Source organism: Mya arenaria, chromosome 6 (assembly GCF_026914265.1).
Source record: "Mya arenaria isolate MELC-2E11 chromosome 6, ASM2691426v1".
In the NCBI taxonomy this organism is placed as follows: Eukaryota; Metazoa; Mollusca; class Bivalvia; order Myida; family Myidae; genus Mya; species Mya arenaria.
The window spans coordinates 2,363,122-2,382,734 of record NC_069127.1 but is presented as its reverse complement, the minus strand read 5'-3'; the positions used below and the strand labels follow the sequence as shown (position 1 = coordinate 2,382,734).

General features: G+C 33.6%; 1 protein-coding gene across 5 annotated transcripts in view; it reads left to right on the top strand.

Moving 5' to 3' along the window:
* Positions 1–19,613, top strand: part of LOC128238726 (alpha-mannosidase 2C1-like) — a 70,615-nt gene that overhangs the window by 19,033 nt on the left and 31,969 nt on the right. For all 5 annotated transcript variants that reach the window (XM_052954914.1, XM_052954911.1, XM_052954912.1 and 2 more), the window contains exons 16-19: positions 12,945–13,071; positions 15,216–15,392; positions 16,477–16,507; positions 18,191–18,451. In XM_052954914.1, coding sequence (XP_052810874.1) covers positions 12,945–13,071; positions 15,216–15,392; positions 16,477–16,507; positions 18,191–18,451 — 596 coding nt within the window. The remainder of the gene's footprint in view (positions 1–12,944; positions 13,072–15,215; positions 15,393–16,476; positions 16,508–18,190; positions 18,452–19,613) is intronic.

The following is a 19,613-nucleotide window of genomic DNA, read 5'->3' as shown; positions in this document are numbered from 1 at the left end:
ACTGGCTTAATGTTTTTCAGAAGGCTTAAAAATAGTACTAGATGACTGTTTTTTTTTTATCAAACAATAATTAAATAGAGATGTTTAGAAATCACAAAGTGCCAAGAAAAAGAGCCCTATCATCTAAAAGCACTTTGCTGTTCTTTGAAATTACTTGACAATGTTCATTTCTATATCTTTACCTTTCTCTTTGAATGTAACAGTTTTTGCGTAAATGACCATTCCTCCCAGCATAGACATGTGCTAATGGCTAATATCACATCATAACATAGCTATGCCAAGAAAAAGGGTCGTGATTTTTTTAAATAGTATACTTGCTTTTGTATTGAGTATCTGAAAATATATTTGTTGTTGGAAAGTTTGCCATCCAGCACCAAACATCACTGTGATCATACCTTAAAATTTGATGATCATAGCAATGGTCAGCGAAAAATGGCTCTTCTTTCAGTGAAGAACAGCTTATCTTGTGCTTGTTATAGATTGGGAGGCAGAAACATGTTTGTTTTAAGCTCGACTATTCAAAGAATAAGGAGAGCTATACTACTCACCCAAGCGTCGGCATCACACCTTAGTTAAGGTTTTGCGTGCAAACACACATATGTTAATATCTCAGCAACTACCTGAGGTATTGCATTGAGACTTTATACAATGGTACTCAACCATCCAACCTACTTAATTAACCAAGTTAGATAACTCTAGTTTGCATTTAATGCAAATAATAGGCCTTTATTATTTGACTTAGAAATTCTGGTTAAGGTTTTGCATGCAAGCACACATAGGTTAATATCTCAGCAACTATTTGAGGTATTGCATTGAGACTTTATACAATGAAACTCAACCATCCAACCTACTTTATTAACCAAGTTAGACATCTCTAGTTTGCATTTAATGCAAATAATAGGCCTTTATTATTTAACTTAGAAATTCTGATTAAGGTTTTGCATGCAAGCACACATATATTAATATCTCAGCAATTTCTTGAGGTATTGCATTGAGACTTGATACAATGGTACTCAACCATCCAACCTACTTAATTTACCAAGTAAGATAACTCTAGTATGCATTTAAAGCAAATGATTGCCCTTTATTATTCGACTTAGAAATTCTGGTTAAGGTTTTGCATGCAACCACATTTAAGTCAATATCTCAACAAATATATCATGTATTGCATTGAAACTTTAGATATGTTTTCCCAACTATCTAACATACTAAATTAATGAAGTAAGATAACACATTTTTGAAACTAATGCAAATTATGGGCCTTTATTATTTGACTTAGAAATTCTAGTTAAGGTTTTGCATGTAAGCACACATAGTTTAATATCTCAGCATCTACTTGATGTATTGCATTGATACTTTATACATTGGTATTCAACCATCTAATCTACTTACATAACCAAGTAAGATAGTTTGTAATAAATTCAAATAATGGCCCCTTTTTTGATTCAACATAGAAATTCTGGTTAAGGTTTTGCATGTAACCACTTTTAAGTCAATACCTCAGCGAATACATCATGTTTTGCATTGAAACTTTACACACGGGCTCCCAACCATTTAACCTTCTTATTTAATCAAAAAAGATAACTCTATCGTTCATATTATATAATTTCTGGCCCTTTATTATGCGACTTTGAAATTCTGGTTAAGGTCTTGCATGTTAGCACACATAAGATAATATCTCAGCAACTACTTGATGTATTGCATTGAGACTTTATACAATGGTACAACCACCCAATCTAATTGAATAACCAAGTTAGATTACTGTATTTTGCAAATAATGGCCCTTTATTATTAGACTTAAAAAAATTGGTTAAAATTTTGCATGTTACCACATTTATGTTAATATCTCAGCACATCATGTGTTGCATTGAAATCTAATCTAACAGTGATCCATGCATGTTTCGCCAAAACATTTCAATCCTTACACTGAAAAGCGGCGGAATAGTCGAGCGCGCTGTCTCTGTGACAGCTCTTGTTATTTTATTTCCCCTTTGTGAACACCAAAGGTTTACCAATTCAAGGACCATTTCTACCAGCACAGGCATGTGCTAATGATTGTATTCACATCACCACATATCTGTACCAAGAAAAGTAATCCGCTTGTTATGTTGGTTAGACATCCTACTGTTTGTTGCTGTTAACATGCAATGACACTGGCATCATTTAGTGCTGGAGTCTAATGTCCTTCACTATTTCATGCCAGTGTCTTTCCAACATGTTGAATTTACTGGTTTTATGAGGAAAAAGGGTTTTACAGGCAGAATATACCAGATTTACCACCAAACACTACTGTGATCACATTAATAATCTTATAATCATTGCAATGTTTGGCTATAAATGAACACTGGCTTATCATTTTTTCTCCAGGCTTTATAAGAGTACTAAATGATTGTTTTTTTATAATTTTTTTTTTCAAAAATAGATGTTTAGAAATCACAAAGTTAGTGTTGGATTATTACATCTATTCCTACATCAATCAAGTTAATCATGTTGAGCAAAAAGGGCCATATTTTCCAGCACAGACATGTGCTAATGGCAAATATCACATCACCACATAGCTGTGCCAAGAAAAAGAACCCGATCATTTAAAAGCACTTTGCAGTTCTTTGAAAGTACTTGTACATTTCTATATCTTTACCTTACTCTTATAACTGCATGTACCATTTTTTGCATAAATGACCATTCCTTCCAGCACAGACATGTGCTAATGGCTAATATCACATCATCACATAGCTGTGCCAAGAAAAAGGGTCATTTTGTAAACCATCTTTTGTTTTATTATTGAAGCATGAATTATTTTCTGAAATACTTCATAATTGATTTTGTGTTGAGTATCATAAAACTTATTTATTGTTGGAATATTTTGCCATCCAGCACCAAACATCACTGTGATCATACTTTAAGTTGATGATCATAGCAATGGTCAGCGAAAAATGGCTCTTCTTTTTGTGAAGAACAGTTGATCTCACACTGGTAATGGATTGCTAAGCAGAAACAAGTTTGTTTTTATTTTATTTCCCCTTTGTGAACAATACAGTATTTTTAAAGCAAATATCATTTCTCCCAGCACAGGCATGTGCTAATGATTGTATTCACATCACCACATATCTGTACCAAGAAAAGTAATCCGCTTGTTATGTTGGTTAGACATCCTACTGTTTGTTGCTGTTAACATGCAATTACACTGGCATCATTTAGTGCTGGAGTCTAATGTCCTTCACTATTTCATGCCAGTGTCTTTCCAACATGTTGAATTTACTGGTTTTATGAGGAAAAAGGGTTTAACAGGCAGAATCTACCAGATTTACCACCAAACACTACTGTGATCACATAAACAATCTTGTAATCATTGCAATGTTTGGCTATAAATGAACACTGGCTTATCATTTTTTCTCAAGGCTTTATAAGAGTACTAAATGATTGTTTTTTTATAAAAAAAATAATTAAAAAGAGATGTTTAGAAATCACAAAGTTAGTGTTGGATTATTACATCTATTCCTACATCAATCAAGTTAATCATGTTGAGCAAAAAGGGCCATATTTTCCAGCACAGACATGTGCTAATGGCAAATATCACATCACCACATAGCTGTGCCAAGAAAAAGAACCCTATCATTTAAAAGCACTTTGCAGTTCTTTGAAAGTACTTGTACATTTCTATATCTTTTTACCTTACTCTTATAACTGCATGTACCATTTTTTGCATAAATGACCATTCCTTCCAGCACAGACATGTGCTAATGGCTAATATCACATCATCACATAGCTGTGCCAAGAAAAAGGGTCATTTTGTAAACCATCTTTTGTTTTATTATTGAATCATGAATTATTTTCTGAAATACTTCACAATTGATTTTGTGTTGAGTATCATAAAACTTATTTATTGTTTGAATATTTTGCCACCCAGCACCAAACATCACTGTGAATATACCTTAATTTGATGATCATAGCAATGGTCAGCGAAAATTGGCTCTTCTTTTTGTGAAGAACAGTTGATCTCACACTGGTAATGGATTGCTAAGCAGAAACATGTTTGTTTTTATTTTATTTCCCCTTTGTGAACAATACAGTATTTTTAAAGCAAATATCATTTCTCCCAGCACAGGCATGTGCTAATGATTGTATTCACATCACCACATATCTGTACCAAGAAAAGTAATCCGCTTGTTATGTTGGTTAGACATCCTACTGTTTGTTCCTGTTAACATGCAATGACACTGGCATCATTAAGTGCTGGAGTCTAATGTCATTCACTATTTCATGCCAGTGTCTTTCCAACATGTTGAATTTACTGGTTTTATGAGGAAAAAGGGTTTAACAGTCAGAATCTACCAGATTTACCACCAAACACTACTGTGATCACATAAACAATCTTGTAATCATTGCAATGTTTGGCTATAAATGAACACTGGCTTATCATTTTTTCTCAAGGCTTTATAAGAGTACTAAATGATTGTTTTTTTATAAAAAAAAAAATTAAAAATAGATGTTTAGAAATCACAAAGTTAGTGTTGGATTATTACATCTATTCCTACATCAATCAAGTTAATCATGTTGAGCAAAAAGGACCATATTTTCCAGCACAGACATGTGCTAATGGCAAATATCACATCACCACATAGCTGTGCCAAGAAAAAGAACCCTATCATTTAAAAGCACTTTGCAGTTCTTTGAAAGTACTTGTACATTTCTATATCTTTACCTTACTCTTATAACTGCATGTATCAGTTTTTGCATAACTGACCATTCCTTCCAGCACAGACATGTGCTAATGGTTAATATCACATCATCACATAGCTGTGTCAAGAAAAAGGGTCATTTTGTGTACCATCTTTTTTTATTATTGAATCATGAATTATTTTCTGAAATACTTCACAATTGATTTTGTGTTGAGTATCATAAAACTTATTTATTGTTTGAATATTTTGCCACCCAGCACCAAACATCACTGTGAATATACCTTAATTTGATGATCATAGCAATGGTCAGCGAAAAATGGCTCTTCTTTTTGTGAAGAACAGTTGATCTCACACTGGTAATGGATTGCTAAGCAGAAACATGTTTGTTTTTATTTTATTTCCCCTTTGTTAACACCACAGTATTTTCAAAGCAAGGGTCATTTCTCCCAGCACAGGCATGTGCTAATGATTGTATTCACATCACCACATATCTGTACCAAGAAAAGTAATCCGCTTGTTATATTTGTTTGACATTCTAGTGTTTGTTGACGTTAACATGCAATGACACTGGCATCATTTAGTGCTGGAGTCTAATGTCCTTCACTATTTCATGCCAGTGTCTGTACAACATGTTGAATTTCGTGGTTTTATGAGGAAAAAGGGTTTTACAAGCAGAATCTACCAGATTTACCACCAAACACTACTGTGATCACATAAACAATCTTATAATCATTGCAATGCTTGGCTATAAATGAACACTGGCTTATCATTTTTTCTCAAGGCTTTATAAAAGTACTAAATGATTGTTTTTATCAAAAAAAAATAATTAAAAAGAGATGTTTAGAAATCACAAAGTTAGTGTTGGATTATTACATCTATTCCTACATCAATCAAGTTAATCATGTTGAGGAAAAATGACCATATTTTCCAGCACAGACATGTGCTAATGGCAAATATCACATCACCACATAGCTGTGCTAAGAAAAAGAACCCTATCATTTTAAAGCACTTTGCAGTTCTTTGAAAGTACCAGTACATTTCTATATCTTTACCTTTCTCTTATAACTGCATGTACCATTTTTTGCATAAATGACCATTCCTTCCAGCACAGACATGTGCTAATGGCTAATATCACATCATCACATAGCTGTGCCAAGAAAAAGGGTCATTTTGTGAACCATCTTTTGTTTTATTATTGAAGCATGAATTATTTTCTGAAATACTTCACAATTGATTTTGTGTTGAGTATCATAAAACTTATTTATTGTTTGAATATTTTGCCACCCAGCACCAAACATCACTGTGAATATACCTTAATTTGATGATCATAGCAATGGTCAGCGAAAAATGGCTCTTCTTTTTCTGAAGAACAGTTGATCTCACACTGGTAATGGATTGCTAAGCAGAAACATGTTTGTTTTTATTTTATTTCCCCTTTGTTAACACCACAGTATTTTCAAAGCAAGGGTCATTTCTCCCAGCACAGGCATGTGCTAATGATTGTATTCACATCACCACATATCTGTACTAAGAAAAGTAATCCTCTTGTTATATTTGTTTGACATTCTAGTGTTTGTTGACATTAACATGCAATGACACTGGCATCATTTAGTGCTGGAGTCTAATGTCCTTCACTATTTCATGCCAGTGTCTTTCCAACATGCTGAATTTCCTGGTTTCATGAAGAAAAGGGTTTTATAGGCAGAATCTACCAAATTTACCACCAAACACTACTGTGATCACATAAACAATCTTATAATCATTGCAATGCTTGGCTATAAATGAACACTGGCTTATCATTTTTTCTCAAGGCTTTATAAAAGTACTAAATGATTGTTTTTTATCAAAAAAAAATAATTAAAAAGAGATGTTTAGAAATCACAAAGTTAGTGTTGGATTATTACATCTATTCCTACATCAATCAAGTTAATCATGTTGAGGAAAAATGACCATATTTTCCAGCACAGACATGTGCTAATGGCAAATATCACATCACCACATAGCTGTGCCAAGAAAAAGAACCCTATCATTTTAAAGCACTTTGCGGTTCTTTGAAAGTACCAGTACATTTCTATATCTTTACCTTTCTCTTATAACTGCATGTACCATTTTTTGCATAAATGACCATTCCTTCCAGCACAGACATGTGCTAATGGCTAATATCACATCATCACATAGCTGTGCCAAGAAAAAGGGTCATTTTGTGAACCATCTTTTGTTTTATTATTGAAGCATGAATTATTTTCTGAAAAACTTCACAATTGATTTTGTGTTGAGTATCATAAAACTTGTTTATTGTTGGAATATTTTGCCATCAAGCACCAAACATCACTGTGATCATACCTTAATTTGATGATCATAGCAGTGGTCAGCGAAAAATGGCTCTTCTTTTTGTGAAGAACAGTTGATCTCACACTGGTAATGGATTGCTAAGCAGAAACAAGTTTGTTTTTATTTTATTTCCCCTTTGTGAACACCACAGTATTTTCAAAGTAAGGGTCATTTCTCCCAGCACAGGCATGTGCTAATGATTGTATTCACATCACCACATATCTGTACCAAGAAAAGTAATCCGCTTGTTATGTTGGTTAGACATCCTACTGTTTGTTGCTGTTAACATGCAATGACACTGGCATCATTTAGTGCTGGAGTCTAATGTCCTTCACTATTTTATGCCAGTGTCTTTCCAAAATGTTGAATTTACTGGTTTTATGAGGAAAAAGGGTTTTACAGGCAGAATCTACCAGATTTACCACCAAACACTACTGTGATCACATAAATAATCTTATAATCATTGCAATGTTTGGCTATAAATGAACACTGGCTTATCATTTTTTGTCAAGGCTTGGTAAGAGTACTAAATGATTGTTTTTTTTATAAAAAAAATAATTAAAAAGAGATGTTTAGAAATCACAAAGTTAGTGTTGGATTATTACATATATTCCTACATCAATCAAGTTAATCATGTTGAGCAAAAAGGGCCATATTTTCCAGCACAGACATGTGCTAATGGCAAATATCACATCACCACATAGCTGTGCCAAGAAAAAGAACCCTATCATTTTAAAGCACTTTGCAGTTCTTTGAAAGTACTTGTACATTTCTATATCCTTACCTTTCTCTTATAACTGCATGTACCATTTTTTGCATAAATGACCATTCCTTCCAGCACAGACATGTGCTAATGGCTAATATCACATCATCACATAGCTGTGCCAAGAAAAAGGGTCATTTTGTGAACCATCTTTTGTTTTATTATTGAAGCATGAATTATTTTCTGAAATACTTCACAATTGATTTTGTGTTGAGTATCATAAAACTTATTTATTGTTGGAATATTTTGCCATCCAGCACCAAACATCACTGTGATCATACCTTAATTTGATGATCATAGCAATGGTCAGCGAAAAATGGCTCTTCTTTTTGTGAAGAACAGTTGATCTCACACTGGTAATGGATTGCTAAGCAGAAACATGTTTGTTTTTATTTTATTTCCCCTTTGTGAACACCACAGTATTTTCAAAGCAAGGGTCATTTCTCCCAGCACAGGCATGTGCTAATGATTGTATTCACATCACCACATATCTGTACCAAGAAAAGTAATCCGCTTGTTATGTTGGTTAGACATCCTACTGTTTGTTGATGTTAACATGCAATGACACTGGCATCATTTAGTGCTGGAGTCTAATGTCCTTCACTATTTCATGCCAGTGTCTTTCCAACATGTTGAATTTACTGGTTTTATGAGGAAAAAGGGTTTTACAGGCAGAATCTACCAAATGTAACACCAAACGCTACTGTGATCACATAAATAATCTTATAATCATTGCAATGTTTGGCTATAAATGAACACTGGCTTATCATTTTTTCTCAAGGCTTTATAAGAGTATTAGGTGATTGTTTTTTATCAAAAAAAAAATAGAGATGTTTAGAAATCACAATAATAGTGTAGGATTCGTACATCTACTCCTATAGCAATCAATTTAAACATGTTGAGCAAAAAGGACCATATTTTCCAGCACAGACATGTGCTAATGGCAAATATCACATCACCACATAGCTGTGCTAAGAAAAAGAACCCTATCATTTAAAAGCACTTTGCAGTTCTTTGAAAGTACTTGTACATTTCTATATCTTTACCTTCCTCTTATAACTGCATGTACCATTTTTTTGCAAAAATGACCATTCCTTCCAGCACAGACATGTGCTAATGGCTAATATCACATCATCACATAGCTGTGCCAAGAAAAAGGGTCATTTTGTGTAATAACATGTTTTGTTTTATTATTTAAGCATGATTTACTTTTTGAAATACTTCACAATTGATTTCGTGTTGAGTATCATAAAACATTTTTATTGTTGGAATAGATTGCCATCCAGCACCAAACATCACTGTGATCATACCTTATGTTGATGATCATAGGAATGGTCAGCGAAAAATGGCTCTTGTTTTGGTGAAGAACAGTTTATCTTGTGCTTGTAATGGATTGCTAAGCATAAGCATGTTTGTATCTATTTTATTTCCCCTTTGTGAACACCACAGTTTTATTAAAGCAAGGGCCATTTCTCCCAGCACAGGCATGTGCTAATGATTGTATTCACATCACCACATATCTGTACTAAGAAAAGTAATCCTCTTGTTATATTTGTTTGACATTCTAGTGTTTGTTGACATTAACATGCAATGACACTGGCATCATTTAGTGCTGGAGTCTAATGTCCTTCACTATTTCATGCCAGTGTCTTTCCAACATGCTGAATTTCCTGGTTTCATGAAGAAAAGGGTTTTATAGGCAGAATCTACCAAATTTACCACCAAACACTACTGTGATCACATTAACAATCTTATAATCATTGCAATGTTTGGCTATAAATGAACACTGGCTTTTCATTTTTTCTCAAGGCTTTATAAGGGTACTAATTGATTGTTTTTTATTAAAAAATAATTAAAAAGAGATGTTTAGAAATCACAAAGTTAGTGTTGGATTATTACATCTATTCCTACATCAATCAAGTTAATCATGTTGAGCAAAAAGGACCATATTTTCCAGCACAGACATGTGCTAATGGCAAATATCACATCACCACATAGCTGTGCCAAGAAAAAGAGCTCTATCATTTAAAATCACTTTGCAGTTCTTTGAAAGTACTTGTACATTTCTATATCTTCACCTATCTCTTATAACTGCATGTACCATTTTTTGCATAAATGACCATTCCTTCCAGCACAGACATGTGCTAATGACTAATATCACATCATCACATAGCTGTGCCAAGAAAAAGGGTCATTTTGTGTACCATCTTTTTTTATTATTGAATCATGATTTGCTTTCTGAAATACTTTACAATTGATTTTGTGTTGAGTATCAAAAAACATATTTATTGTTGGAATATTTTGCCATCAAGCACCAAACATCACTGTGATCATACCTTAAGTAGATGATCATAGCAATGGTCAGCGAAAAATGGCTCTTGTTTTGGTGAAGAACAGTTTATCTTGTGCTTGTAATGGATTGCTAAGCAGAAACATGTTTGTATTTGTTTTATTCCCCCTTTGTGAACACCACAGTTTTATCAAAGCAAGGGTCATTTCTCCCAGCACAGACATGCGCTAATGATTGTATTCACATCACCACATATATGTACCAAGAAAAGTAATCCGCTTGTTATATTTGTTAGACATTCTAGTGTTTGTTGACGTTAACATGAAATGACACTGTCATCATTTAGTGCTGGAGTCTAATGTCCTTCACTATTTAATGCCAGTGTATTTACAACATGTTGAATTTCTTGGTTTCATGAAGAAATGGGTTTTACAGGCAGAATCTACCAAATTTACCACCAAACACTACTGTGATCACATAAACAGTCTTATAATCATTGCAATGTTTGGCTATAAATAAACACTGGCTAAACGTTTATCTGAAGGCTTTAAACGTAGTACTAGGTGATCATTTTTTTTTTGTTGAACATTAATTTAATAGAGATGTTTAGAATATCAATTATTTTATACATGTTGAACAAAAAGTCATGCGATATGTAAATTTTCTACTGATATTTTACATGTCTAATTAAGAATAAACTTTTGGTTTTGTTACATGTTTGTAGTTGTGGTAAATGCATTTTTTCAATCATCATGGCTGTTAGAAAATGTCAAAAAGGTTAAAAGAAGTAATTTGGATAATTATATTTTGATAAGTTTACATTACTTAAACATACTGGGCCTTTAATTTTTAGGCATGTATGTATGTAGATGATTGTAAATGAAAAAATATACAAAAATAATAAAATTTCTTTGATTACATATTAAATGCTTTGATTTACCTTAATTTAGTGGTGAGGAGTTTTCCATTTGAGTATTGTCTGCTTAAAGCAGAAGTACATTCTAACTCCATATATTCTTCTTCTTTAATACTTTTTTAATATGGCTCTTGTGTTATTGTGTTGCTTGCCTGTTGGATGAAGGTTTGATGCCCCATACTGGTGGTCCTCACCTTAAATACAGAGCCCTTTTCATGTCCTCTTTCTCACCTCTCTCTATCTACTTGTCATCTCATAATTACCTGGACTACTCTTCCTCTCCATTACTGCTAATAACAATTAAAGGGACATAATTGTGTGCTCCTAATTTGGAAGGGAGCTGATTAGAAGGTTGTCCATCTTTACAGAATAGATTGTTAAAGGAAGTAATTATATTGTTTTTACTAATTTGAACACAGGTAAATTTACAGATAGTGTTGGTTTGTTCTTTTAAGTGTTTTGTGCCTTCAAATAATTAAAAAGATAGTTACAGGTTTTAGAGACAAAATAGACAATTCATGTCAAACATATTTTTTAATTGTTTTTGTATTAAAACCTGTCTAAAACATCTTCTACATTTTTATTGGAATACAAACTATTTTCTCTGAAATGGTATAACCATTATAAAAAACATTTTTTTTTTAAATATTCAATTATAATTATGAAGTCTCATTCAGCTAATAAATACTGAAATATGTTTATAAGACTGATATTTTTAGTTTGATAATCAAAATTAACACATATTAATAAAAAAACTTCAACCATTTATTTATCATTATGTTGTTTATGACAACTTTTTTATTTTTTGTCTTGGAACGAGCCAATTTTTGCAAAAATCCATGGAAACCAATTATATAAGACTGGTGACAAAAAATTATATCGCAGGTTTTTATATTTAAGTTAAAAAATTTGTGTTTTATGCATTTTTCTGAAACCATTAGTTAAGTGGTTTAAGCCATAAAACATCAATTTTTGAACAGAAACATTGAAATCTACGGTCCGATTTTTTGTCAGCAATCTTAATTCATTGGTTTGCAGAAATTTATGCAAAAAATTTGCTCTTTCCAAGACAAAAAATAAAAAAGTTGTAAAAATAGTTACATAATATCTGTGAGAGTGCAGCTTTAAATCTTTAAATTCTAATAATATTTTTTTTATTCTACAATTCATAAGTTAAAATGTATAATCAACATAAAGAATACAAAGTTATGGACTGGTTATGGTGTGCTTCATGTATATGATATGTTAAAATTGGTAATGGTATATTTTGAAGTGATTTAGGTATGGTAAATGTTTGCCGATCAATTGAGATTCAATGCGAACAATAAAGAATCACATTTAATCTGAAATTGGTATCCTAGTAAATGCAATTTTACAGAATATGACTCTCTGTTTAATGCATTTATGTTCTGAAAAGTGATTCATTCAAGAAGAAATACAACAGAACATTTCTATACATGTTTTAATTGAAATGGACATTCTTCTGCATTTCTATATATGTATGACATAAAATGAAAAATACTACTATGTACTCTCACATTTCATATATTTTCAAAATCTGAACAAGACATGCTGAATGTGAATATCTTTTGTTGTAGTTCTTCTGAAATACAAGATTCTTAATAGCAGCCAGTATCATTTACATGAATTTTAGTACAATCTTTTTTCATTGTCAACATCATACATGTGTAACGAGGCCAGCAACTCTTCCTTTAATAATTACAGACTTATGCCCCTTTCCCATCTTACATGCCAAAAGATGGAAAGGTTTCAAAGTGTTCACCTGATATTTTAAACACATGGCAATATGCACATGTGTGACAAGGAACATAGTTCTGGCTCTAATAATTGTTGACTCACGCTTCTTGACTTACAGAACAGATGAACAATGGAACCTGTTGTGGGTGCTGTTTTTGTATATTGAAATAGAAGACAACCTTACATGTTTCTATTGACATTTTCCAGGGTAAAGATGAGCACGCCGGATGAGTTTTTCTCTGCAGTGGAAGAAGAAGACGGGGGTAATCTGTGTCGGTGGACCGGGGAGCTGTACTTGGAGATGCATAACGGGACATACACCACACATGCCAGGGTAAACATGCTCATGATTTTTAAATAATATGATCACAAATGCCTCATTAAATACAAATGAAATGTTTTTGCTACATTAGATCAGTTTTTCATGGGTCAGTTGTCAGTTACGCATGAAATGGTGGTTAGTTTCTCATGAAACGATGCTCAGTTACTCATGAAATGGTTGTCTGTAATTGTGGCCAGTTACTCATGGAACTGTGGTCAGTTACACATGAAATGGTGGTCAAATACTCATGTAATGGTGGTCAGTTAGTCATGAAATGGTGGTCAGTTACTCATGGAATGGTGTTCAGCTACTGTAATTGTGGTCAGTTACTCATGGAATGGTTGTCACCTACTAATGTAATTGTGGTCAGTTTAACTCATGGAATGGTGGTGAGTTACTCATGGAATGGTGGTCAGTGACTCTTGAAACAGTGGTCAGTTATTCATGTAATGGTGGCCAGTTACTCATGGAACTGTGGTCAGTTACACATGAAATGGTGGTCAAATACTCATGTAATGGTGGTCAGTTAGTCATGAAATGGTTGTCAGTTACTCATGGAATGGTGTTCAGCTACTGTAATTGTGGTCAGTTACTCATGGAATGGTGGTCAGCTACTTATGTAATTGTGGTCAGTTACTCATGGAATGGTTGTCAGCTACTTATGTAATTATACCCCCCAAAACAAAGTTTGGGGGGGGTATACTGGAATCGGGTTGTCCGTCTGTCCGTCCGTTATTTTGTCCGGGATTCATCTTTGTCGTTATTGAACAAATCTTTTTCAAACTTTCAAATATTAATGACCATGATGTAAACCTGTGCCTCCGTGGATTTGGTCAGAGTCGCATGATCCTGAGTGGAGTTGTGGCCCCTTAATGAGTTAAATTGGGCAAAATTAGCTTTGTCCAGGATTCTTCTTTGAAGCTATTGAGCAAATCTTTTTCAAACTTTCAAATATTAATGGCCATGATGTAAACCTTTGCCTCCATGAATTTGGTGGGAGTCACATGATCCTGAGTGGAGTTGTGGCCCCTTAATGAGTTAAATTGGGTAAAATTAGTTTTGTTCGTCCTACTCCTTCGTCATTTTTGAATGAATCTTTTTCAAACTTTTAGCCATGGTGAGAACATTTGCCCCTGTGATTGTGGTTGGAATCACATGATCATGTCTCCAATTATGGCCCCTGAATAAGTTAAAATAGGCAAAAATTATACAGCTTTGTCTAGCCTAATCCTTGGTCATTTTTTCTCATTTTTTCTATAAATCTTTTTCAAACTTTTAGATGTCAATGACCATGATATGAACTGTTGAATATGTGATTTGGTGCACCTGTATTAATCAGAATGTTTGCATGGCCTTAAAAAGACCTTTAATTGATTTTGTCCTTAAAAAGACCATCAAAAGTCCTGAAGTTAGGTGCATACAGGCCTTAAATTTGTTACAATATTCGCTTTGGTGGCCTACTCCTTTGTCATTTTTCAATATATTTTTCTCAAACTTTCAGCTATCCATGACCATGATGTGAACCTTTGTATATGTGATTTTGTGCACCTGTATTATTTCCTTGGTACTCATGTGTGGGGGGGAGGTGGTGGGGGTGGGTAAACAGAAATTGGGTTGGCAGACTGTCAAATTCACCCTCATCTCTGCTGCAGTGCCATGGCAGTCCCTGATTCAGTAATAGGTATTCTAAATAAACTAAATAAATGTATTGCCTTGTGCTTTCTAATGATACCATAACTAAGGCCAGGGCAAACAACCTAGACAGGGAAGGGTTGGGGGTATTCGTTAGCCTTTGGCTTACAGTTCTAGTTGTGGTCAGTTTAACTCATGGAATGGTGGTGAGTTACTCATGGAATGGTGGTCAGTGACTCTTGAAACAGTGGTCAGTTATTCATGTAATGGTGGTCAGTTACTCACGAAATAGTGGTTAGTGACTCATAAAACAGTGGTCAGTTACTTATGACAAGGTGGTCATTTACTCATGACACAGCAGTCAGTCACTCACAGAGTGAGGATGGTCAGTTACTCATGAAATGTTGGGCATTTTCTCATGACACGTTGGTCAGTTACACATGACAAAGTATACATGTATCTTCCTGAATAATTCAATTCTAAAATTTGTTACATAAAGACACCTATATTTTTGTATATTCAAGGTAAAGAAAATGAACCGTTTGTGTGAGATGTTACTGCATGATGTGGAGTTTGTGCACACAGTGGCGTTTATTGAGCTCATTGCCCATGTGTACCCCTATGGCCAGCTACCCAAACTGTGGAAGCTGCTGCTCCTTAACCAGTTTCACGATGTTCTCCCAGGCTCATCTATTGGCATGGTAACGCAAGTTGTTACAATTTTTAATATATTTTAACATTGCATTTTGGCAGCTACTTCAACTAAATTAAATCCATGTGAGTATCCCCTATAGAAATGGTAAAGCAAGATGTAACAGTTCCTGTGATGTTAAGTTTGCTTGGATTGATTACATTTTTCTGCATATATACCGTGTTAACTGGTTTTCCCCACTCATCTGAGAATCGAGCTTGGGCCTTTCAGATCGAAAAATTTCTTCATTTTGTAATTTTTGACTTAAATTGGAAATTTGAATTTTGCCTAGAAATGAGTAAAAAAAAATTTAAGAATACACCAACTTTTTCACAAAATCGGTTTGGGGGTCCAATGTTTTTTTATTAAAAAAATATAATAGAATAAATAAAAATAATTTTAAACATAAAATTGGGAACTTTGTTTTCACATTTAGGTACAAACGTACATGGTTAGGTGGCAAGGGACCAATTCGACCCAAATGTGGTCAGAAAAAAGCCCACTGTCCATATAATGAGAATTCTAGTAAGCATATGGTGATTGTTTTTAAATGCTTAGTAGCTTGAGTTCTTTTTGAAATGCCTCTACTGGAGATTGAAAATCAGACAAAAACTAATCCATTATGGGCAATAACAAAAAGGTATAATTGGAGATGTCATTTTAATCACTTTCTGAGTTCTTGAGTCCAAATCATACAGATATAGAATGTATAGAATGTCACACTGACTGAAAATGAGTTTTTGTAGCTTTGAATATAGTCTTGGGCAAATACACAAGATAAACTCTTGAGAGCACTGTTAGTTTACAAGATTCCAGTTAAAAATACTATGTCAAAGTCCCAAATACTTTATAGAAAGACTCATCACCTTTTCTTAAATATTTGATATGCTGGTTGTTCAAATGTGGTAAAAAAAGCACATTGGCATAAGTAGGCCATTTTGGATGTCTCCTGTTCATGATTGCTAAACGGGGTGGTCAGTCTGAGTCATTTACTTCGAAATCGTTATTTATTACATACATCATAAGCACATTTACTGTTGCTATTTTCTGTTTAACTTAATGTGTTGTTATATCTTTGTTTTCATTATCTTCAGGTTTACAAAGATGCTCATGAACACTATGAAGGTAATTAATTTTAATTGAAATGGACTTCTTTCTGGGCGAAAGTTAATTTCCCGGTCCCGGTCTCATCCGGTCCCAGTCTCATCCGGTCTCTATTTTCAAAATTATAGCTATGAGCCGTGATTGAAAAGGTGTGAACGACTGGGGGATAATAGGATTATAATTGATTATCATGGTTAAGAATACAAAACAACATCAGGTATTAGAAGATAAATGATTTCACAATTTATTTCATATTAAATATCAATAAAACAAATAATAATTTCAGGCGAAGTAAAAAACTTTTAAGTACTAGTATACACATTTCCTCAAATTAGAGTCATGAATAACACATACAGTGTTACACTATTATCTATCTTCTATAGTTAACTACGACTGATACTATAAATATATTTATACAAATTTGTAACGATTTATAGTATATCTCAGGTGAGTGCTAATTAGTTGAGTGTTTTTTTCTAAAAAAACAGTATAATCTTAATGAAAATTCGCTATATTTATAAATTTCTTTTCATCTATTTCATTCATCAACTGTTTATACATAATAGTGTTACAGCTATCACTTTAAATAGTAGCAGTCGTTTTCTTGCATCAACAAAGTGAGTACATTTAAAAAGATAATGAAAATCATCACTAACATCTTTTGATTGACAAAGATGACATCTCCTATTATTACGTTCAATATTAAACCATTGCCTCTTTTCAATAGAGAGATGATGATTACACATTCAAAATTATATCAAATTATAATTGCCAATAGAAATCAGGAACATTGTCATAATAGCATACATAACCAAACCAAAATTCAAGCATTTGGAGAAAGAATTAACACACTTGGAAACTTTTCCAATACAGTCAAACACCGTTGGCTCAAACTCCAATGGACTGGCCAAAATACCTCGAGCCTCGAGAAATTCGAGCCATGCAGGAATGCTTACGTTCGATATTAAAAAATCGACCCTTGACATTCAGTTTGAGCCAACAAGGAATTTGAGGCAAGTGAGTTTGAGCCAATAGTGTTAGACTGTAGTAATAATTGCACAATACATAAAAGTGGACTGTCGCTAAGGATTTTCACACCTGAATGTCGCCTGTCAATTATCAATTATCAAAATAACTGGACTGCTTACACAATTTAATGGGGTTTTTTTGTATAAAAAGAGGGAGAACAATAGTCCACCTTTAAAACATATTTTTAATACATTTTTCAGATAGTACTTACTCTTGTCTTCCTCAAAATTCATATCTTATCTTTTATATAAAAAAACACATGCCTTTGAGCATTGCTTATTGTCATTGCATCTTAGTTACATCTATGACAAACACATAAATTATGACATAATGTAAATATATTTATTCCATTTTGTAACATATCAAAAACAATTAGGAGATCGAATAAAATGGGGAGAGACCGGGAACCCTTTATGGTACAGATTCTGTAGATGTAGCTCTTTAGTTCATGAATGGTAGGAACAAGAAGCCTTGAAGACAAGAAATAATTCCACATAGCTAAACTTTACCACATTAGTTCTAATTGTATATTATGATATACAGTGTATTAGCTTGTAGTGAATAACTATAAATACAAGTAAATTAGTCCTTGATATTTAAAGGTTCCTTACTATTTAAAAAAAAAAATGTATGCAATATTCTTTTTTATTTCAAAAAATGAGTGCTTTATTTCAGAAATAATGACACAAGGGAATGAAATCCTTGCTAAGGGTTTTCGAGACGTTGTTAGGAAAGGCAATTTTTTGTTCCCGAAGCCTGGCCAGACAAAGTGTATCATCAGAAACAACCTGTCATTTGATAGGACAGAGGTCATTGTCATAGAAACAGAACCCTCAGGGTCAGGTCCAGCTAAAAAGCCAGCTAAAAAGAGACAGAAAAGAAGCCCACAGAAACAAGCTAAGGCTCAGCAGTACAACAGCGAAGGACATGCCCTCTGTAAGTCTGTGGTAGAAGAACTCTCAATCTTTTCACTGTTTAATTAATGAGACCTGTCTGACTTGATTAGTACATTAAAGTTTCTACAGTGTCTAGTGAATTCAATAAGTTTTTAGTTTGACTATTCGAAGAAAAAGGTGGGCTATACTACGCGCCCCAGCGTCAACGTCTGGTTAAAGTTTTAGGGCAAGTTACCCTTCATTTAATGGACTTAATACTTCACACAGTTGTTAAGGGCCATCACATAATGAGGTTAGATAACTCCATATTATCCTTTATACAAATTATGGCCCCAGATTGACTATGGAACTTAGGTTAAAGTTTTAGGGCAGGTTGGGATATTTATTGATAACTTCTATACCCTTCATTCAATTGACTTAATACTTCACACAGTTGTTCAGGGCCATCACACAATGAGATAACATGACTCCATAATATCCTTAATACAAGTTATGGCCCCTGATTGACTTAGGTTTAAGTTTTAGGGCAGGTTAAAGTTTTAGGGCAAGTTGGGATTTTAATAAATAAACTTCTTTACCCTTCATTCAATGCACTTAATACTTTGCACAATTAATGACGACCATCTTACAATAAGCCACATAACTCTATTTTAACCCTAAATACAAATTGTGGCCCTGCATTGATTTTTTTTCTTTTTTTTTAATTTCTTTTGACAGGCACATTTTTATATTCTCAACCACATTTTTATAAAGGGAAAACAAGTCCCTGGTGGGAGGGCAGCATCAAAGTCACCTTATGTATCGAATAATTTAAGCTATGTTTGACATAAAGAGACCAAACTTCGTATATGCAAAGAGCTTATGTAGACCTTTTATAGGAATGCATTTAAGGCGCCTAGGATCAAAGTCAAGGTTACTATTTATAGAAAAAGGTTGGTACTGAATAACCTAAGTAAGGGTCTACATATTGTGACCAAACTTGGTATATAGGAAGAGTTTGTAGAGACCTTTCCTGAGATTGTGTTTTGGGCCTGGAGAGTTATGGTCTAGGTCAAGGTCACTGTTCCTAAAAATAGAAATAAGGTTAGTACTGAATAACTCAAGTAAGGGTTGACATAGTGTGACCAAAACTTGGTATATAGGACAAGTTTATGGAGAGCTGTGGTTGGATTGCCTTTTGGCACCCTAGGGTCAAGGTCAGT